This window comes from Oncorhynchus keta, chromosome 16 (genome assembly GCF_023373465.1).
Source record: "Oncorhynchus keta strain PuntledgeMale-10-30-2019 chromosome 16, Oket_V2, whole genome shotgun sequence".
In the NCBI taxonomy this organism is placed as follows: Eukaryota; Metazoa; Chordata; class Actinopteri; order Salmoniformes; family Salmonidae; genus Oncorhynchus; species Oncorhynchus keta.
Window position 1 is genome coordinate 15960106 of NC_068436.1, and position 23353 is coordinate 15983458.

At 41.9% G+C, this 23353-nt stretch overlaps 1 protein-coding gene across 3 annotated transcripts; it reads left to right on the forward strand.

Annotated features, from left to right (window-relative positions):
- The first annotated feature begins 382 nt into the window (after positions 1-382).
- Positions 383-23250, forward strand: LOC118381548 (broad substrate specificity ATP-binding cassette transporter ABCG2-like). 3 transcript variants are annotated; one of them, XM_052464817.1, is made up of 17 exons: positions 383-7225; positions 8617-9375; positions 9776-10023; positions 13197-13256; positions 13369-13483; positions 13685-13837; positions 14648-14805; positions 15346-15497; positions 15663-15761; positions 16421-16671; positions 18026-18108; positions 19580-19669; positions 20144-20268; positions 20583-20737; positions 21533-21622; positions 21823-21950; positions 22502-23250. In XM_052464817.1, the coding sequence occupies exons 3-17, from the start codon at positions 9794-9796 to the stop codon at positions 22647-22649; spliced, it is 2037 nt and encodes a 678-aa protein (XP_052320777.1). In that variant the 5' UTR covers positions 383-7225; positions 8617-9375; positions 9776-9793; the 3' UTR covers positions 22650-23250. The 3 variants fall into 3 exon arrangements, with proteins under 3 accessions (XP_052320777.1, XP_052320776.1, XP_052320778.1); XM_052464816.1 differs by lacking the exon at positions 8617-9375; XM_052464818.1 differs by lacking the exon at positions 8617-9375 and having other exon boundaries at positions 9791-10023.
- Positions 23251-23353: the final 103 nt, after the last annotated feature.

A 23353-nucleotide genomic window follows, 5' to 3' on the forward strand; every position in this document is an offset into this window, starting at 1 on the left:
GTACAGTCTATGTTCAACAATGACAATAACCCTGCTGTAGTGTATGAAACCATATTCAGCTGAACCTCTGTGTGCCTATTCCTATCAACTCTTCTGACTGTCTAGCTCTAGTACATGTTGTACTGTCAACACTGACTTAATGGACTGTCACTCCTATTCTCGCATGCCGTTGATGTCCATGTGGTCGACAGTTGAATATTTATCCAAATAAATAATTAAATTAAAAAAATTAAAAAATCTTCATTTGTGTACATATTCAAACGTTATTGTCCAGTAGATGGCACTATTGTAGCAAGTGACATGAGTGTCGATTGGAACCATTGGAGGTAGGAATCTCTTGACGAGAAACTATGGGCGGTAGGAGAAACAAGCAGGTTGAAATCTAGTCAAGAGCAGCTGCTGTACCTGGAAAAAGGAATCGGACAACCTCAACCATCAGTTTCTCAGGAGTTGTCTGAAATTGTATTACGTAATCTCATCCTACAAGTGTATCTTAATTTGATCACTGTTGCTGTGAATTTTCCTACACCTTAGAAAATGCAGATTTACATAAATTCACTGAAAATACACACTAACACACTGTTATATTAACAGTATTGCACTTTTCATGTAACCTACTTTTCACACAGCCAGCTAATAACTACAGATAATTTTTTGCTCGGACCAATATAGTTCACATTAAGATCCTACATCTGTAGGTTATGGAAGTTCACATTCACCTGTGCCCTCATGCAGTCTTCAGATGTGTATCAAAGTTGATGTGGGTGGGAACGCTTCTAGCTATGGTGTACATTGGCGTGCGGGCTCGCCTCATGTATGCACGCATGCATCAGTCAGTCTCACGAATGCTCATGGAAATTCTGGTTTGTTTTGTCAGGGAGTGCCTCTTGCATATCCCTTGCACTTTGGACCAAATATAGAATATCTCCACTAAACAACTGTTTTCTACACTTGCTGTATCCTTTTGTCAATTAAATAGATTGTATCACCCCTCTTGCTGTTTGTTGTGTTACCTTGCATTATTATTATTATCATAACTTTATGTAAGCTATTTTTTTCTTCTTTATTTCACCTTTATTTAACCAGGTAGGCTAGTTGAGAACAAGTTCTCATTTACAACTGCGACCTGGCCAAGATAAAGCAAAGCAGTGTGACACAAACAACACAGAGTTACACATGGGATAAACAAATGTACAGTCAATAACACAATAGAAAAGTCTATACAGTGTGTGCAAATGTAAGATTAGGGAGGTAATGCAATAAATAGGTCATAGTGGTGAAATAATTACAATTTAGCAATTAAACACCGGAGTGATAGATGTGCAGAAGATGAATGTGCAAGTAGCGACACTGGTGTGCAAAGGAGCAACAACAACAAAAAATAACATGGGGATGAGACAGTTGGGTGGGCTATTTATATATTTGCTGCTCTGACAGCTGATGCTTAAGAGTTAGTGAGGGAGATATGTCTCCAGCTTCAGTGATTTTTGCATTTCATTCCAGTCATTGGTAGCAGAGAACTGGAAGGAAAGGTGGCCAAAGTAGGAGTTGGCTTTGGAGGTGACCAGTGATATATACCCCTGCTGGAGCACGTGGTACGGGTGGGTGCTGCTATGGTGACCGATGAGCTGAGATAAGGCAGGGCTTTACCTAGCAGACTTATAGATGACCTGGAGCCAGTGGGTTTGGCGACGAATATGAAGCAAGGGCCAGCCAACGAGAGCATACAGGTCACAGTGGTGGGTAGTATATGGGGCTTTGGTGACAAAACGGATGGCACTGTGATAGACTACATCCAATTTGCTGAGTAGAGTGTTATGAGTTTTATTTTATTTATTTTACCTTTATTTAACCAGGCAAGTCAGTTAAGAACACATTCTTATTTTCAATGACGGCCTGGGAACAGTGGGTTAACTGCCTGTTCAGGGGCAGAACGACAGATTTGTACCTTGTCAGCTCGGGGGTTTGAACTCACAACCTTCCGGTTACTAGTCCAACGCTCTAACCACTAGGCTGTGTTGTAAATGTGTTGTAAATGTGTTGTAAATGTGTGAGTGTTGTAAATTACATCGCTGAAGGATCACTAGGATAGTCAGTTTTACGAGGGTATTTTTGGCAGCGTGATTGAAGGATGCTTTGTTGCGAAATAAGAAGCCGATTCTAGATATAATTTTGGATTGTAGATGCTTAATGTGAGTCTGGAAGGAGTGTTTACAGTCTAACCAGAGACCTAGGTATTTGTAGTTGTCCACATATTCTAAGTCAGAACCGTCCAGAGTAGCGAATGCTGGACGGGCGGGCGGGTGCGGGCAGCGATCGGTTGAAAGGCATGAATTTAGTTTTGCTTGCATTTAAGAGCAGTTGGAGGCCACGGAAGGAGTGTTGTATGGCATTGAAGCTCATCTGCAGGTTAGTTAACACAGTGTCCAAAGAGGGGCCAGAAGTATACAGAATGGTGTCGTCTGCGTAGAGGTGGATCAGAGAATCACCAGCAGCAAGAGCAACATCATTGATGTATACAGAGAAGCCCAAGTCATGTCTCACTTTACTCTTGTAAAACAGTCATCATAATTTGACATAGCATATTTTATAAATCCAACTGTATATAAAACATCTCAAAGAGTTTTTAATTGCTTTTTTCACCTTCAACTTTATTTGCTACTTGTTCTTTTTTACTTTTTATTTGGCATTTGATTCTTGATTGATATTGATATTGTACTTAATTGTTGAGGAGAGTTAGCGAGTAAGCGTTTCACTACTGTTTACACCTGTATCCAATAAACTTTGATTTGATTCGATTTTGATACAATCATCATAGTCTCTAGTAAAATATATATATATATTTTTACTTGATGAATTTGTTCCGAATTTCAATATCAACAACAATTTGATGGGGAAACAGATGTATTTTATTTTATTTGTCTTTTTTCAAAATGTTATGAAATGCTGATGGACTGTTTCATAATTTTCATAATCTGGCGTTATGAAACTAATTATAACTTGATTGATGATTTCCGACTGTAACTGGGAAGTATTTACTTTCTTATACATTACCCTCCCTTTTCTCTTATCAGCTAAGCCCATGTTTACACAACCACATAAAAAGCAAACCAGAAATAAGTCACAAACACACACACACCACGGGTACAAATACGCACCCTGGGTCCCTCCTTGTCTTGGCTACTGAGATACGTGATGTCGTGAGAGAGCTGTCTGTTGAATCTGACAATTAATCTTAATGGTTGAATAGTCGTCTCAAATAAAACTGTTAAGGACCTCGACGTTACTCTGGTACCCTGATCTCTCTTTTGACGAACATATCAAGACTGTTTCAAGGACAGCTTTTTTTCCATCTACGTAACATTGCAAAAATCAGAAACTTTCTGTCCAAAAATGATGCAGAAAAATTAATCCATGCTTTTGTTACTTCTAGGTTAGACTCCTGCAATGCTCTACTTTCCGATTCCGGCAACCCGGATGTAGCACTAAATAAACTTCCGTTAGTGCTAAATACGTCTGCTAGAATCCTGACTTGAACCAAAATATTTGATCATATTACTCCAGTGCTAGCCTCCATACACTGGCTTCCTGTCAAGGCAAGGGCTGATTTCAAGGTTTTACTGCTAACCTACAAAGCATTACATGGGCTTGCTCCTACCTATCTCTCTGATATGGTCCTGCCGTACATACCTACACGTACGCTACGGTCACAAGACGCAGGCCTCCTAATTGTCCCTAGAATTTCTAAGCAAACAGCTGGAGGCAGAGCTTTCTCCTATAGAGCTCCATTTTTATGGAATGGTCTGCCTACCCATGTGAGAGACGCAGACTCGGTCTCAACCTTTAAGTCTTTACTGAAGACTCATCTCTTCAGTTGGTCATATGATTGAGTGTAGTCTAGCCCAGGAGTGTGAAGGTGAACGGAAAGGCTCTGGAGCAACCGCCCTTGCTGTCTCTGCCTGGCCGGTTCCCCCCTTTCCACTGGGATTCTCTGCCTCTAACACTATTACAGGGGCTGAGTCCCTAGGAGGGGTGCGTCACTTGAGTGGGTTGAGTCCCTGATGTGATCTTCCTGTCTGGGTTGGTGCCCCCCCTTGGGTTGTGCCGTGGCGGAGATCTTTGTGGGCTATACTCGGCCTTGTTTCAGGATGGTAAGTTGGTGATTGAAGATATCCCTCTAGTGGTGTGGGGGCTGTGCTTCGGAAAAGTGGGTGGAGTTATATCCTTCCTGTTTGGCCCTGTCTGGGGATATCATCGGATGGGGCCACAGTGTCTCCTGACCCCTCCTGTCTCAGCCTCCAGTATTTATGCTGCAGTAGTTTATGTGTCGGGGGGCTAGGGTCAGTTTGTTATATCTGGAGTACTTCTCCTGTCTTATCCGGTGTCCTGTGTGAATTTAAGTATGCTCTCTCTAATCCTCTCTTTCTTTCTCTCTCTCTCTCTCGGAGGACCTGAGCCCTCGGACCATGCCTCAGGACTACCTGGCATGATGACTCCTTGCTGTCCCCAGTCCACCTGGCTGTGCTGCTGCTCCAGTTTCAACTGTTCTGCCTGCGGCTATGGAATCCTGACCTGTTCACTGGACGTGCTACCTGTCCCAGACCTGCTGTTTTCAACTCTCTGGAGACAGCAGGAGTGGTAGAGATACTCTTAATGATCGGCTATGAAAAGCCAACTGACATTTACTCCTGAGGTGCTGACTTGCTGCACCCTTGACAACTACTGTGATTATTATTATTTGACCATGCTGGTCATTTATGAACATTTGAACATCTTGGCCATGTTCTGTTGTAATCTCCACCTGGCACAGCCAGAAGAGGACTGGCCACCCCTCATAGCCTGGTTCCTCTCTAGGTTTCTTCCTAGGTTTTGGCCCTTCTGGGGAGTTTTTCCTAGCCGCCGTGCTTCTACACCTGCATTGCTTGCTGTTTGGCGTTTTAGGCTGGGTTTCTGTACAGCACTTTGAGATATCAGCTGATGTACGAAGGGCTATATAAATACATTTGATTTGATTCATAATGCTGACAAACTGGTGACTCCAGCTCTCTCTGCTTGTTTTCTCAATGTGTATTAGCATGAATTGTCATCCGTCACCTTTCCTTTTCTCTAAAGAGACAGCTGTGGTCATTCCTGAGCAAAGTATGAGGTGTTACCCTGAGTCAACATAGTTGGGCCTTTGCCATTACTAGTTTATGGTGTTGACTGTGAAGGACTGCGTTCCAGACATATTTTACGTATATTGGTATGTGATACTCTGGATGTGTTTGTTTAGGAAGTGTAGAATAGAAATATGTTGTCTTGTCTTTATGAAAGATATAATTGAGTATGTGTGTGATTACTGAAATGTTTTGAAGAGATTGCTTCCCAGCAGCAAATGTTAGAGGGTGCAGGGAAATGCTTGTGTTATAGAGCCTAACAATGCAGCAAAAAAGTCTCACAAGTAGGTCTACATAAATAATCATAAAAAACAAGAAATCACGACCGTCAGAACGAATCCAGTTGACAACCCAAATAACACTGTATAAGTAATCCAAATGCAATCTTTGCCTATATACACCAAAAATATATAGACTACTTAGAATGATATGTAGAGACCTACAGCAGTCAGGGGGACAGGAAACATTATGGCGAGGGGGAGGCGGTATTTGTCACAGCACTTTTTAATCAAGTGTAGAAGCAACTGATTTAGTTTAATAAAATATATCGACGCTTAGTATTCAAAAGATTTGTCAACTCGCAGAACATTTTTATGTCCTTCATATCGGAGTGCTGCTGCAGCGCTTTGCGTGTCTTGATTCACGAAAATCGCAGGTCGCGCGATAGCTCAAGGCGCGCTCTCTAATTTCCTCTGGTATTTAGCAAGCTTGATAACACATCACTCCCCCTACACAAGCAAAAACTGTTACATAAATGTTGACACAAGAAAAAACGTTTACAAAAATGTAGAATTCTTAATACCTGAACATTAGCGATCTGACATGACGTATTGCATTGAAACGATACTATTTTTCGGTCTGATCAACTCTAGATTGGGCTACTAACAGCAGCATCTGTTAGCCTACAATGCGCTCTGTCCCTCTGGCCAGGGTAAACGAAGCGGTTTTAAACGTTGTATATGTATAGCCCATTTGTTTGTGAGAACGTGAATGGGATTACATGTGGTTTATATTAAAAACTGGGCTGACTAGGCTATCTGTACTTTTTTGATCCAAAATGATTAACGGGAATGAATAAACACAATAGCTGTTATAGACTGTGAATACATTTTTAATTAGGCCTACCATTGGACAGTACAAACACGATGCAAACCTGCACAAAGCAAGCTCAGCCATGTGCGTTTTATTGTCCAATCATGTTGCTTTCTCTGTGTCTGTGTCTAGGAACCCCCCATAGTCAATTAAAACGTAATTCATATATAATTCATATGAACAAATACAAGGTTGCTGTAGTTTGACAGGGTTTCCATCCTCGTCAAGGCCAGAAGTTAAAAAACAACATTTGACATGATTAGGAAAACTCTGGTCCCATCATAGCCCATATGAAACCTTTTTATAACAGGTTGATTACGTCATACCATTTAAGGTCCGGAGTTTTACCTGATTAGGTTACCAGATCAAATAAATATAGTCATTTTTATACAGTCCTTTCAATTTATCAAATTTTCTATTGAAATCCACTTAAATTACATGTAAATCATAGTCCTGAAATATCAGTTTGAAGATGATCTCAATCATTGGGGTTGTGCTCTAGATACGAATGAGAGCAATTGAAAGATAGTTTTATTTTGTGAAAATGAGGCAATAATTAAGAATTGCTTATTTGCCCATGCTTATTTGCCAATGTCCTGGTTGAACCATTCATGCACACGCTTTGCACAATTTAACAGCATGGCTCGGTTTGGGAGGCGCCCATACTGTCATAGGAAAGATCTCAAGTATATATCCTCGCGTCCTCTCGCCTCGCCTCCTTCTCAAAACCCATTGGATGAGAAAGCCAGAGGTCCCGCCCCTCTGACCTTCTCCTCCAATGGGTTTTGAGAAGGAGACCGAGGAGAGATGACGCGAAGAGTATGTATTGAGATTTCTCCATAGCCGCTTCTCTTATTCAACACCGGTAGTATAAATTCATTGGCCAAAGCGGATCGTTGGTCACACGCGTGGTTTGGTTCGGTCTTTTCTAGTACAAGACTGGAGAGGACTGTAGAAATTTCAAAGTTTACAGGCGGGTATGTATCCGTTTTGCATGATATTTTCAGATGGGATATATTTTATTTTCGGCTAAATTTGCTACATCATTTGGAGGCGAAATGCCATGCATAACGGTGACGTGATCCTCCTGGTGAATTCTTTAGTAACATCCTGCTTATACATGCTAGTATTATATAAAAAATAGCGGGCGCTGATGATATTTTAGTTCCAGACGATGATTCAAATTTGTTCAAGTTTTTGTAAATGACGCACTCCAGTGCATGCGTGTTTGGTAAAATAAAACATTGAGTTATTTTAGCATTTTTGTACAATAAAATATTGTTGTTTACTTTACGTCTATGAAATGAAGGCTACAAACTTTTTTTCACGCAGAAACAACCTAACGTTACTTAGTCATCCATGCATTGCATTCCCAGTTGAACCGTTAGGGTCACCCATTCAAACCATTCAGAAATCATATTTCCAAGAAGGCCTACGATTATTCGTCTTCATGGGACAAATGTGTCTGTATTTCTCGTACATAATCTGTCCTGCTTAGTCTTTTTATGACAGAAAAGTCAATAAAAAAGGCTTAGCTTATAAATGTGTATGGCTATCTTCAGTCATGGTAAAACATGAATATATCATTTTCAATTAGTCTAGGCTATGATATACATTTGTAGCAATTATGCTGAGAGTGTGTTTAAAAAGAAAAGTAAGCACAATGAATGTACATGTGGAAAGTGGTTCAACTAACTACATTTCAACGCATGTCTGCTCACTGGACGAGTATACTGTTTTCCAGTGTCTATACATTCCTATAGGATTAAATAGATTCAATTATTCGGTTTAATTTGTCTTCAACAAGCCTATGCCAGAGCAGCGGTATTTAGAGTGGTATAATGTATTTATAACTGCATTTGAAAGCGATTTTGTGTCTCTCCTCACTCTAGCTTCTCGATTGCTTCTCTCTGGAGCGCTTCTCTCTCTTTCTCTCTCTCGAGCTTCTCTCTCTGTCTCTCGAGCTTCTCTCTCCGTCTCTCGAGCTTCTCTCTCCGTCTCTCGAGCTTCTCTCTCCGTGTCTCAAGCTTCTCGCTCCGTCTCTCAAGCTTATTTCTCTCTATGTACCAGTCCACCGCAAAGGTCGCATGACATTCATTTAGACTGATCCTAATTAAATGTGCTCAGATATGCAGACAATGTGTCCAATGTTTCCACTTCTCCACATCTAAATGTATTGCGTAATGATAAATGCATATCACTCATCCTAGAAGTCTGAAGTTTGTCTCTACTGTATATCCCTCCCTTACTTGAAGCTCTCAGATTCATACACCAAAGTATGTCCTAAAGGCATCAATAAAACACATTAAAAGTCCTATTTATCCACTAAATCTCAAATTAAGTGACACCCTATTTATTCTCCATACAGTAGTGCACTTCTTTTGACGAGAATCCCTTTGGTCAGAAGTAACTCAATCAAGTTTGCAGATGCCACAACAGTGGTGTGCTTGATTTACCAACAATGATGAGATAACCTACAGGGAGGAGGTGAGGGGAGTGGTTCCAGGGAAATAACCCCTCCCTCAACGTCAACAAAAGGAAGGAGCTGATCGTGGACTTCGGGAGACAGTAGAGAGAGCACACCCCCATCCACCCCGACAGGGCAGCAGTGGAGAGGGTGGAAGGCATCAAGTTCCTCGGCGTGCACATCACTGACAACCTGAAATGGTTCATCCACACAGAGAGTGTGGTGAAGAAGACGCAACAGCCCCTAAGACCCAACGGCTTGGACCTTAAGACCCTCACAAACTTCTACAGATGCACCATTGAGAGCAGCCTGTCAGGCTGTATCACCTCCTGGTACAGCAATTGCACCGTCCGCAACCGCAGGGCTCTCTACACTGCCTGCCTTACAAGACATCTACAGCACCCGGTGTCACAGGAAGGCCAAGAAGATCATAAAGGACCTCAGCCACCCGAGACAGTACAGGTGCATCAAAGCTGGGACCAAGAGACTGAAAAACAGCTTCTATCTCCATGCCATCAGACTATTAAATAGTCACCACTAGCCGGCCTCCATCCAGTACCCTGCCCTGAACCTTAGTCACTGTTACTGGCCGACTACCACCTGGTACTCAACCCCGCACCTTGGAGACTGCTGCGCTATGTACATCGTCATTGAAGACTGGTCACTTTAAGAATGTTTACATACTGTTTTACCCACTTCATATGTATATACTGTATTCTAGTCAAGGCTCATCCTATATAATTACTGCTGTACACACCTTTTCTATTCATATACTGTCCATAATGTATATACACACCATCACATACATAGATATTTATATTCCGGACTCTGATTTGCTCGTCATGATATTTCTTAATACCTTTCTTTTTATTTTGAGGGATTTGTGTGGTTTGTTAGATATTACTGCACTGTCTGAGCTAGAAATACAAGCATTTCCCTGCACCTGTGATAACATCTGCAAAGTATGTGCACGCAATTAATAACATTTGATTTGAGTAGTGCACTACACAAGGTAAATAGTGTATCAATTTCAGACCTATCCATTGACCAATCCCCACAGGTCTCACCCCTGCAGATAATGACCGATCGAGCCAATCACATCAGCGTCGCCATGACTGAAGCCGTCACGTCCACCAACGGGACGCCCAGGACCAAGGTCATAACCAGCAGCACCATGGTGGAGCTGAACAAGCTGCAGCCCCGGGGCTCCACGGTCAGCTTCCACAGCATACAGTACAAGGTGAAGCTGAAGACTGGACCGCTCTGCAAGAGGAAGAACACTGCCAGGGAGATACTGGTGGACCTCAAGTGAGTGGAGTTAGTGGATCCTTTGGTCTCATGTACCCACAGACACAAGCAGACAAACACACACTTTCAAAGATGCACACACACTCTCATGTATTCTACACACAGGCTTCCACTTTGAAACATGCCCAAACGCACAAGTTGTAGTGATACTAATTGACTAGTGGATGATTAAAGTGAGTTTGATCACATGCGTGCACACACACACACAGTCCTGTGTGGCTCAGTTGGTAGAGCATGGAGCTTGCAACACCAAGGATAAAGGTTTGATTCCCGCTGGGGCCACCCATATGAAAAATGTATTCACACATGACTATAAGTCCCTTTGGATAAAAGCGTCTGCTAAATGGCATACAATGAGTAAGGTTACATGCACACAATAAGGTGATTATTGTGGATAGATTAATATAATAGTTTGAGGAAAATGTTTACATGCTTTGCAAGAATAACAATTTCCCTAATAATTCTGTTTACATGGACACATCTGAAGTCAGGCTACCTGATGGCATTCTGTTAAATGCAGAAAGTCGGCAATTAAAATTAACGCTCAACCACAGCGACCATGTTATTTTTTTGGAAGCATATTTGATTCTGAGTTGGGACATATAAAGTTTGTATGTGAAAACTACTTCTAAGACTCATACATTCAGTTGTTCCAAACTCACTTCACTCGCGCTAAAGAGGGAGGCTCGCTCGGCTGGTGCTGGCACATGCGCAGATCAAATACACAGCTGGAACGCAGATTAAGGTGTTTACATGTCCTAATAATTCCAACAATTGCTCAGAAAACCTGTTTTTTTTTATTGGCATATGCTTACTTCGATTTTGACCTTACGCTGATTTAAGATAAGCAGAGTAAGGTGTTTACATGGCTATTGCATAATCTGCCTACTGCCATTCATCAGTTTAATATCAAATTATTACTGTGCATGTAAGAATACTCAATAACTAGCTACAATAACACACACACACACGCGCTGAAATGCTAGTGGACCTGAAGTTAATATACACTTTGACCACCCAATTACATTTGGTGATTATGAAGCTAATTCGATGTGGATTTATTGGCAGATTCACCTCTTTCTCGCTCTGTGTTGAGCCTGTTTGCTTGTCTTTCTTGGTACAGCCTCAGTGTATTCCTGCCCACCACCACACCCCTTTACAGTGGTGTAAAGTACTTATGTAAAAAATACTTTAAAGTACTACTTAAGTCATTTTTGAGGGTATCTTTACTTTACATATTTTTGCCAACTTTTACTTCACTACATTCCTAAATAAAATAATGTACTTTTTACTCCATACATTTTTCCTGACACCCAAAAGTACTCGTTATATTTTGACAAGAAAATGGTCCAATTCACACACTTATCAAGAGAACATCCCTGGTCATCCCTACTGCCTCTGATCTGGCGGACTCACTAAACATAGATGCTTTGTCTGTAAATTATGTCTGAGTGTTGGAGTGTGCCCCTGCTGTCCGTCAACAACAAACAAATTAGAAAATTGTGCCGTCTGGTTTGCTTAATATAAGGAATTTGAAATTATTTATACTTTTGATACTTACGTACATTTGAGCAATTCCATTTACTTTCGACACTTAACTATATTTAAAATCAGATACTTTTAGACTTTTACTCAAGTAGTATTTTACTGGGTGAGTCATTTTCTACTAGGGTATCTTTACTTTTACTCAAGTATGACAATTGGCTACTTTTGTCTACCACTGCCCCTTTACTAGTGAATTAAGGGAGTGTTAACAAATTAGGAATGCTTGTGAGTGTCATTGATGGATCTAACTCAATTATAGGAATTAAGTTTGCTGCCTCTCCAATGCTCATGAAGAGGTTTTAGGTGTGTGTGTGTGTGTGTGTGTGTGTGTGTGTGTGTGTGTGTGTGTGTGTGTGTGTGTGTGTGTGTGTGTGTGTGTGTGTGTGTGTGTGTGTGTGTGTGTGTGTGTGTGTGTGTGTGTGTGTGTCAGAGAGAGCGTGAAAGTGAAGTGAATCCAAAAGAGGGAGAGAGATCATTAACACAAGTTGACAAAACATACAGGCCTCTCCATTTGAGATTAGGGCTCGCATACTCAGACCACAATGAACAATAGTGCAGCGGAACATTCAAGTGTCTTTTTTTTCTGATGGCATTAAATGTACTGGACATTTCCCAGGGAGGAATGCGTCATTTCACACAAGTTTTGGTCCGTTTCCTCTAGTGTTAATTATATGATATTAAGCATGGTTTCTTGCGTGTAATCTCTTTGATGCACTGCGGAGCAAGCTGCCAAGGAACCAAAGGAAATGCTGTCACGTGATTCCACAATACAAGCCTTTATAATTCAGCTTTTTAATTCTGTTTTTATATGACAGATACTTTTTCTTATACCAATTGTGCAAATGTTCTTTGTGGAATCACAAAATTTGATTATGTATTCTTGTTTTGGACCATTATACAATGGTATAGATAGAACTCATTCTCAGATTGTTGGAGGTCTTTGGGTGTCACCGTATTCTTTGTGCTGTTTGAATCGGTTAATTGGAGAACCAAACCTCCTCCTTTTCCTTCTGTCACTCTTGTGATTCTTCCGTGTGTATGACTATGCTATAGAGACAATGTTTACACATTAAAACCACAAGCCCTTGACACTTGATAAACTTGCTGGACTGGCGTGATAACTTTCGCCCCCGTATGTAATGGATTGATAAGACATTTGTGTAACATTGTGCGTATAGAAAGTAGATGACAAAAATGCTTTGCCCATGACTTGAATGGGTGCTATAAACCTGTCGTAAGGTGCTATAAATCTAGCATTTTGTTTGATGATAAAAGTTCTGTCCTATAATTCTTGGTCCTTAATCGGCTTTTTTATTAGTATTGATTCAATGTTAGGTTCATCTAGCTTTGATTTTACCAACTTAGTCCAACAGTTTGAAATGCTTATGAATGACTCAGTTGTTGGTACACATATCCAAATCCATTTACTGATTTGCAACTGAACTGTAGGCCTATACTCTTATTAAGTTTTGTAAGTCTTTCATAATTTAGAATACAGTGCTACACTTGTCATTGGTGTAAAACATGATGTAACACAATGTGTGTTGATTACATGTTTATTTTGGTAAATGTGTGGAATGTTTCAGTGCAACTGAAAATATCTTGTGCGTTTTGTCGTTGTCTTGCAGTGGCATCATGAGACCGGGTCTAAATGCTATTCTAGGACCCACTGGGAGTGGAAAGTCCTCGTGAGTATTCTGTTGATGACAACGGTTTATCTTGAAGGCATTACATTGCTTGTTACAAAAAAAAAGGTCCCACAGGTTGCCATAGTGATTATTGATCTAACGTTATGGTTAGGTTCCTGGACGTTCTAGCAGCCAGGAAGGACCCCTCTGGTCTCTCAGGGGAGGTGCTGATCGACGGGGCGCCACAACCACCCAACTTCAAGTGCCTCTCCGGCTATGTTGTCCAGGTAAGTCTATTGGCTACCTGTTGTAAATATTGTCGGAGACCATGGCGCCGTTAGAAGAGCATAATCAAAGGAGACATGTACAACAAAACTCTAGGGTCCAACAGCTGGGAAAAACAGTATAGCTACAGTACTTTTTTCAAAGCTCCTGACCATATTACCCTAGTCAGTGACTTCTGACCTTTGTCTCTGTGACCTCACCAGGACGACGTGGTGATGGGGACTCTGACGGTGAGGGAGAACCTGCGATTCTCTGCAGCGCTGCGTCTGCCCCGCTCTGTGCCCCAGAAAGAGAAGGACACCAGGGTCAACGACCTCATCACCGAGCTAGGCCTGACCAAGGTGGCTGATGCTAAGGTACGTTGTAACATAGAATGGAAATGTTGAAATGGCTGTTCAGGACTAAATTCATGGTAGTTTTATGAGCCTGTGAGAGTCAAATCCATAGCATTAGGAATTTTAATTTGAGTAGGACTAAATGCAGTTTAATAGGATCTCTATGGTCAAACCGTCCACAGTATTTTCCCTCCACTATATACACTGAGTATACCAAGCACCTTCCTAATATTGAGTTGCACCCCTCCCCACACACAGGGATGCTGGCCCATGTTGACTCCAATGTTTCCCACAGTTGTGTCAAGTTGGCTGGATGTCTTTTGGGTGGTGGACCATTCTTGATACACACAGGAAACTGTTGAGCGTGAAAAACCCAGTAGGGTTGCAATTCACGACAAACTCAAACTGGTGCGCCTACAACCATACCCCATTCAAAGGCATCTTTTGTCTTTCCTGTTCACCCTCTGAATGGCACATATACACAATCCATCTCTCAATTGTCTCTAGTTCTAGAAATCCTTAATTAACCTGTCTCCTCCCCTTCATCTACACTGATTCAAGTGGCTTTAATAAGTGACATCAATAAGGGATCAAAGCTTTCACCTGTATTTACCTGGTCAGTCTGTCATGGAAAGAGCAGGTGTTCTTAATGTTTTATATACCCATTGTAGATGTGCAGTAAAATTGCTTCCTTCTCACCAATGTCTTCCAATGTCATTTTGAAGGTTTCGGGCCATATGAGGGCTATCATGTCATAGAAGGCTGTGGTACCATACAGCATTTGATAGATGTCCAAGGGCTATCATGTGATGTGATTGTGTTCCTCCCCAGGTTGGTACCCAGATGATCCGGGGGATTTCTGGAGGGGAGAGGAAGAGGACCAACATCGGCATGGAGCTCATCATCGACCCCTCTGTTCTCTTCTTGGATGAACCCACCACGGGCCTGGACGCTAGCACCGCTAACTCTGTCCTGCTGCTGCTCAAAAGGTATCTGTAGCTCTAAACTGTTACTGTAACGGGCCTGGACGCTAACACCGCTAACTCTGTCCTGCTGCTGCTCAAAAGGTATCTGTAGCTCTAAACTGTTACTGTAACGGGCCTGGACACTAGCACCGCTAACTCTGTCCTGCTGCTGCTCAAAAGGTATCTGTAGCTCTAAACTGTTACTGTAACGGGCCTGGACGCTAGCACCGCTAACTCTGTCCTGCTGCTGCTCAAAAGGTATCTGTAGCTCTAAACTGTTACTGTAACGGGCCTGGATGCTAGCACCGCTAACTCTGTCCTGCTGCTGCTCAAAAGGTATAGCACTACTATTCCAAGAAGGAATGCCATTTAATTTAATTTCGATTGATTCATAATGGGTGGGGTTTGTGGTAGGTATCCTACATTTCATATTTGATGCTTTTCTTATTCCCTTTCCTGTTTAATTTGCACCACATTTGTCCTCTAAATGTCCTACCTTTCTTATTGGCTACCCTGTTAAATGTAGACCTCCAGGCCTTTTTTCATTGTCTTATCTCCTTTTAGAATGGCCAATCAGGGACGCACCATCATCATGTCCATCCACCAACCGCGTTACTCCATATACCGGCTGTTCGACTCCCTGACCCTGCTAGTTAGCGGCAAACAGGTGTACCATGGGCCGGCCCAGAATGCACTGGACTATTTCGCCGACATAGGTAACCTTCAATACCAATACTACACACAAAGTATAAGGAGCTACCGTTGATGTGTTGTTTAAGAGATAAAGGAAGTTAGATTTATGTAAAAGTCCTGAATGGGACAAAGCAGAATAGAGATTGATATAGGGGAGACTAATGTTCACATGTGTTGTTGTATCCTAGGTTACGCCTGCGAGGCCCACAACAACCCAGCCGACTTCTTCCTAGACGTCATCAACGGAGACTCTACTGCCACTGCTATGAACAAGATTCAGGGAGAAGGTCATTTTCACACACACACACACACACACACACACACACACACACACACACACACACACACACACACACACACACACACACACACACACACACACAAACAGTGTGCAGTATATGAGTTCAAGTCTCACAAGTACCTGAAAGGTGCCTTAGAGCCCTGGCAGCATAGTAAAAGAACAAGGGACCCAGCGCTCTAACACAAACAACATCTGCCCCTGGGTCAGTAAGATTAGGGCTGCAGGAGGCTTGGCGTTGCCCAGACAGGGACAGGGGTTGGAGGGAGCGGGCGGCTGATGCTGCAGCCAGGGCCTGAGGTTGGAGGCCAGGCAGTTGGATAACCCCCGTTAATCCTATCAGCTCAATGTGAAAAACCCTCTGATCTGTACTGGTACAGTAGGATTTGTTGGCATTTGAGAGGCTACGGCTAATGCTAATAGCGACAGGAATACACTATCGGTGTGGATTGTGGAAGGAACCGTTTTGGCACAATGGGAGTAGTCAGCCGAATCTCGGACTGGACTTCAATGAATTTGTATCTGGGTCTTTTGCACTTAGGATAAGGGGATGGATTGAAAAATGGGTTGTTGTCATGGGTAAATTAAGGGGTGATGGTCTCCAACCTTTAACAGTGTGTATTGACTCTCGGTTCTCTCCCCTCCTAGACATTGACTTTGAGGAGCTGAGTGGCTCCAGGCAGACCATCGAGGAGCGTCTAGTGGAGGAGTACAGGAACTGCTCCTACTTCAGAGACACCCAGGTCGAGCTGGAGAGGATCACCCAGGGAAAGCAGTACACCACCAAGCCCACGTCCCGTACCATCACCTACAACAGCTCCTTCTTCACCCAGCTCCACTGGGTCCTAGGCAGAACCTTCCGGAACCTAGCGCTGAACCCCCAGACCTCCGTCGCACAGGTTAGAACACACACCGATACAGACGCACACACACACACACCAATACTCACCGGATTTCTATTTGTGAGTTTAAAGTTTAAGAGGTGCTGTACCAATGTCCCCTAAACTCATTTCAAACACACACAATTGGGGAGAAGATTCTCCGAATAAAAGGGTAATGGATTTAGCTCCGCTCCTATCACCAACAACCTTATGACCGGACTTACCCTCCGAGCAAGACTTGAGAATAGTATGATTTTTAATTGCAGCCCGTGTACTTTTCTCTACTTCACAACAAGCTCTTTTTGCGCTTAAAGGGTGACAGAGATGGAGGGAGTTCTGACGACTTAGTGCCCTCATTAGTCATCCAAGGCAACAACATGCCATCAGAAGTATCTCACTTCAAGAATTATTAACAGCTAATTGGCCTCATAGTAAATCGACAATAATCCCAGGCTGGGATCTGGATCTTAAAGGCTAGAGGGCCGGAGACCTAGCTAATCAGCTTTGCTGACTGTTGTGACCCAGCTGTTGCCTCTCCGGGCCTAGAACTGAAGTGATATCATATCTGGCCACAGCCCCCCCCCCCAGTGGCCAGGGCCCAGACCTTTGTCACATGATCACGCCATGACCCGCGCTGGGCTTCCACATGAGGGGCTTGGGGAATGAGGTGAAAAGGCTCAACCTTATTAGCTTATCCTCTCACCCTGGGAACCGCGCTGGGGCCGGTTAGGCCTGTCATAAAATGTAAATCGTCAGGATTAAAACAAATGTCGCTCTGGAGATTTCACCCTTTCTCTCTTTGTTTTCTCTTTTTCTTACCCGACATGGACTACCGGTCTGTGGATGAGAATGGATGAGGGAGAGTGTGGATGAGGGAGAGCGCTGATTCGGTGTAGTTTGTGTGGGAATATACCTAGTTTTAAGAATGTCCACATTCTTAATGGACTAATCATGTTCTATCAGGGTTCTTAATAGACTAATCAGGTTCTATCAGGGTTAGACCCTTTGCCTCTGCAAGGCCAGGATAAGTAGTGATACTTCTCCTGACCTTTGTATTCATCATAGCATCTTACCTAACTGTATTTTAAGAATATAATATTGTTTTCTTCTCTGAGAGAGAGCTAAACCCTTTTTTCTATAGACCTAAAGAGATGTGTTTACATTAAAATGTGCCTGGACCTATGATCAAAATGGGCTCCTTCATGCGACTGAAGTCTCAGTTGTGTAAGGCATATTGCCAGACATATAAGATTGTTTACTCCCCAATGCCACGGCACATTTTGGGTCATGATGTAAAATATGACGTTATGCTTGTCTGATTTGCTGACCTTTGACCTGGCTACTAAACTTACGATGTTTCTCTTTTGGGCAGCTGGGAGTCACCATTTTTCTGGCTCTTATTGTGGGTGCCATTTTCTTCGGGGTGAAGGACAACCAGAGTGGAATACAGAACAGGTGGGGGAACCATTTTTATCACAACACCTTAAATCCATCTCAGAATGGGACGTAAAGGTGATCTGATTCCGATTAATCTGTAGACTGAAACTGATGGGAACCCATGGGGCAGAACAACGGCAGTGTCAGCCTGTAAAGGTTAGGTTAGTAAATGACTCTGCTTTGGGAGAGAGATGTTATTACATTATGTTACACTACGGTTCAAAAGTTTGGGGTCACTTAGAAATGTCCTTGTTTTTGAAAGAAAAGCACCTTTTTTGTCCATTAAAATAACATAAAATTGATCAGAAATACAGTGTAGACATTGTTAATGTTGTAAATGAGTATTGTAGCTAGAAACAGCTGATTTGTAATGGAATATCTACATATGCGTACAGAGGCCCATTATCAGCAACCATCACTCCTGTGTTCCAATGGCACATTGTGTTAGCTAATCCAAGTTTATAATTTTAAAAGGCTAATTGATCATTAGAAAACCCTTTTGCAATTATGTTAGCACAGCTGAAAACTGTTGTTCTGTTTAAAGAAGCAATAAAACTGCCATTCTTTAGACTAGTTTAGTATTTTTTTAGCATCAGCATTTGTGGGTTCAATTACAGGCTCAAAATGGCCAGAAACAAAGAACTTTCTTCTGAAACTCATCAGTCTATTCTTGTTCTGAGAAATTAAAGGCTATTTCAATCGAGAAATTGCCAAGAAACTGAAGATCTCGTACAATGCTGTGTACTACTCCCTTCACATAACAGCGCAAACTGGCCCTAACCAGAATAGAAAGAGGAGTGGGAGGCCCCGGTGCACAACTGAGCAAGAGGACAGGTACATTAGGGTGTCTTCAACTAGTGTATTAATCTGCTTACAATAATCAGGATTTTGCTCATTTATTTTATTGGTACAATCACATCTGGGTTCAAATAAATGTGTATTTGAGTTATGTAGTATTTAGAAATGTATTTTTATGTGTATTTGAGTATTTTCAAATACATAGCCCAAACAATTATTTTTAATTTAGTATTTGAATGGTTATTTGTAAAAAATATATATATATATATATATATATATATATATATATATATATATATATAGAAAAAATAAATAGTCTGCCAAATTGTATTTCAAATACTCAAATACACTCCCATTTATTTAACCCAGGTATTTGAAAATACTGACAAATACTTTCCAAGTGTATTTCCAAATACATTAAAATATTCAGCTACCTGTATTTTCAAATAAACTGTATCTGAATACTTACTTTGAATGCATGTGAAAATAATTGAGATTTGAACCCAGCTCTGGGTCCAATTAGACCTACAGTACGACTCCACTGCCTTGGTCCCTTTAGTCTGAAGGCCGATGGAGTACACACACAGCAAAACATCTAGCATTCATTTCAATAGGGGTTTACCCCCTTTCATGTCATGCACGACTGGGCAGAACATAAGGATTTCATGACTTGATGTTTCCCCTCTTGTAGGATTGGTGCTCTTTTCTTCATCACCACCAACCAATGTTTCAGCACGCTGTCCGCTGCAGAACTCTTCATCACAGAGAGGAAGCTGTTTGTGTACGTACTGTAGTAGACCAGTGGCACCACTATGGCACCACTATAACCTGGAATATGGGGGTGTGAGCATGCGGGTCTAGCCAGATTAGATGTAGACATGGTTTGTGTGTGTCTGTAAGTTGTTGTTCGTATGTATACGGTTGGATCTGGAGTGGAGGAAAAATGAAGAAAAAATATATAAAACAACAAGTCTCGCACTCTCTATTGTATATATATATACATATACATGTGATTATGAAGACACTGTCTCTGCCTAAATACTTATCAGTATGAAACGGACCAACAAGCATTTGTTTACAGCTACATTAGGTTCCCTGTTTGACCTTTGTACTTCTAATTATTCTGTAAATGAGCATTTTCAGTATGAAATACCCCGTCAAGCATTAGTTCCAAATGGCCCTAGCCAAGGAAGTTATCAAATAAACCACTCAGTATGAGTTCATCTAGACTTCTTGTCTTTGTTGTCCCCAACAGCCATGAGTACATCAGCGGGTACTACAGAGTCTCAGTCTACTTCCTGTCCAAGATCCTGTCTGACATCATCACCCTGCGCACCATCCCCGCCATCGTCTTCAGCTGCGTGGCCTACTTCATGATTGGTGGGTTGGATGCACAACATGGGAATGAGACATTTGCATTTATGAAGATTACGTTTGAATTGTCAAGATGGAAGGAAAGTAGAGGGACATAGAGTAGACGTTGAGGTAGCTAGCACACAAGCATTTCCCTGCACCTTTTATACCTGCTGTATAAACTGTGCGTGACAAATACAATTAGATTTGAGACGGTAATGGCACAGACAGTAAAAGGTCAAGAAAGGTCAAACCCTCTTTGCAGAGGGGCATGTACCCTACCACTCAAAACCAGACTCTGAAATGATCTTAAAATTCAAGTGTGTGTGTCTCTCCTGCAGGTTTTAAAACCACTCCAGCAGCCTTCTTCATCTTCATGTTCACCGTAACCCTGGTGGCCTACACAGCCACCGCCATGACCATGGCCATCTCTGCCGACCAGAGTGTGGTGGCAATGGCCAACATCTTCATGACCATTAGCTTCGTCTTCATGATGGTGAGTGTAGGGACGAGGGTGTAATGTGGTGGCCACATTTGCGTGGTGGGGTACTCAGGGACGTGCAGGGTGCACCTGAGTTGTATTGCAATGCCAGTTATGGTTCAAGTTCAGCGCTGTCCCACTAGTATTATTTGCTAGTTATGTATAGGCATAAATATAAACTAGCGCTGCATACCAAGGTTACACATGGATATTACAGTGGGGAATGGCCGTCATCTTTTCTAGCCTTGGATTAAAGTGATGTAGGATCTGTGGTGTTATTGTCTGTCTTTCCGTTTGATCTTTATTGGTCAATTGCACACGAGGTCCCAACCGAAATTGGACTTTTAACCTCACCCCTCTGAAAGACCCATATACATACACGCCAGGTTTTGTAGATATGCTGGGGGCTGCCACACTGGGCGCCCGGGGAGCTGTTGTTGTGGGGAGTTAAGTGCCTTGCTCAAGGGCAAAACGGCAGGCAGCAGCATCTAGGATTTGATACCAGCAACCCTCCGGTTGCCAGCTCGGTTGCCAGATTACTTCCTGTCAGACCCGGGATCCGGACTGGCAACCCTCCAGGTGCTGGTTTGCCATTTTAACGCTCCTGTTGCCGGTTGCTGGCTCGCCGCTCAACTCTCTCTTTGTGGCTGTGTTGGATCCGATAACATTATTGTATCTTGTTCTGCTTGTTGGGCTCCTTCCATTTTACCAGGTCTGTCTTGTAAAATGGCAATTTCATGGTCAAATTGTAATTTAGGGGTTGGAACCTCAATGTCATTGGTGAATGAATATTTATTGATGTGTTGTCAGATTTTCTCAGGTCTGCTGGTGAACCTGCCCAGTATCATGAACTGGCTGGCCTGGTTGAAGTACCTCAGTATCCCTCGCTACGGTCTAACAGTAAGTACCTCAGTCAGCCACAACTTCTTAATTGATCTAGTGAAATGTTGCCATACTGTATTAATAAGTTTCATTTATTCAACTTTTATAGCGCTATTCATTACATATAGAATTGTTTTAAATATTAATATATTCCGTATGTTATTATATACTATAATAAAACTGTAATATTAAGTATTGTAACATTTCTTAATGACTAGGCCCTGGAGATCAACGAGTTTGTGGGGCTGAAGTTCTGTGAGGACCCTGCCGTTCGCACCACCATGTCTCCTGGCTCTGGCATGATGACCAACTGCAGTATGAACACTACTCACACTCTCGGGATAACGTGAGTAACGTAATCCACACACACACACTGTGGAATTTATCTTTAGATTTTTTGCTTAGAAATAGTGATAGATGTTGGTTGACTTAAATACAGTTTATACGGTATATAACTAGTATTATCAGTAGGCTACAAACATGCTGTCATTAAGTGCAGTGCCTATGATCACTGTAGTACCTCTAGCACCATCTACTGAGGAAGTCATTGTAGATGGAGCAGCAGTTGTGTTAGCTAGATCCTCTACCGTACATTAGAGAATGGCTCATTTCAATAAGTCATCATTACTGGGTGTCAATAGCTGCGAAGGCTGAATTATTTGATACAATTAAAAAATATATATTAGAGAATAAACACAATAATTATCCTACGACACAATAACATTTGACCCACCTGAGTTCTTTTCAGCCAAAAACTCAAATTAGTTCAGGTTCAGGATTCAGTCCGTTTCAAAACACTTTCTTCCTATTTAACGTGACCCAGCCTTGCATGTCCACGGGATCCCATAGATACACCGTGGTGAATGTTTGTTTGGTCTTCTCTCCATCTCATTCCAGGTGCACAGGGGAACAATACCTGGACTACCTAGGAATAGAATACACTACATGGGGCCTATGGGAAAACCACGTTGCCTTGGCAATAATGACACTCATTTTCCTGGTCATCGCCTATCTGAAGCTGCGGTTTATTAAGAAGTTCACATAAGAAGTGTCTTACTTTGCCTTACAATTCACTCCTCTGTGGTTATATCAATGACAAACTGCCCGTAGTTTCTCTCAACATACATATGTTATAACATGAAGCAGTGTGCCTATGGTTTGCACTGAGACAGGTTAAATGGGTAGTTCCGCCAAATTACATATTCACGTATTAATTTCCTGGACAAGTGGAGACTGCAATCCACGCTTTGGCTTTGCTGAACTTGCTACACTAGCACTGTAAATGAGTAATTTGGCTGAACTGTCACTCTAACGTTCAATATCTATGCATGAATGTACATTTTCACCACATGAATATTAATGTGGAATCTTTGCCCTCCAGTAGTCATTGTTCTCATGTTGACTGCTGTGTTTATTTGGTAGCGTTTGTTCCAGTCTAGTACCAGACTGTCTTGGTATTTAGTTAATCCGTTTCTATTTATAGAGGAACTGAAGTCATTTATTTGAAAAAATTATGATGTTGAATTATGTAAAAAATTATGAATGACTTTTATTAGTGCTTTTTTTGTTTGTTTCTATTGTGTTTATTACCTTTTTATCTATACTAGGTTTTTGGAAACAATGCTTTTATAAACATTTTCATGTAACTTTGCGAGTGGTAATTATGTACCTACCAACAATGTATAGCCAAAATCCACTATACCAACCGTTAACGTGGTTCCAATGGACCATATGCAAGAAATGCCTGAC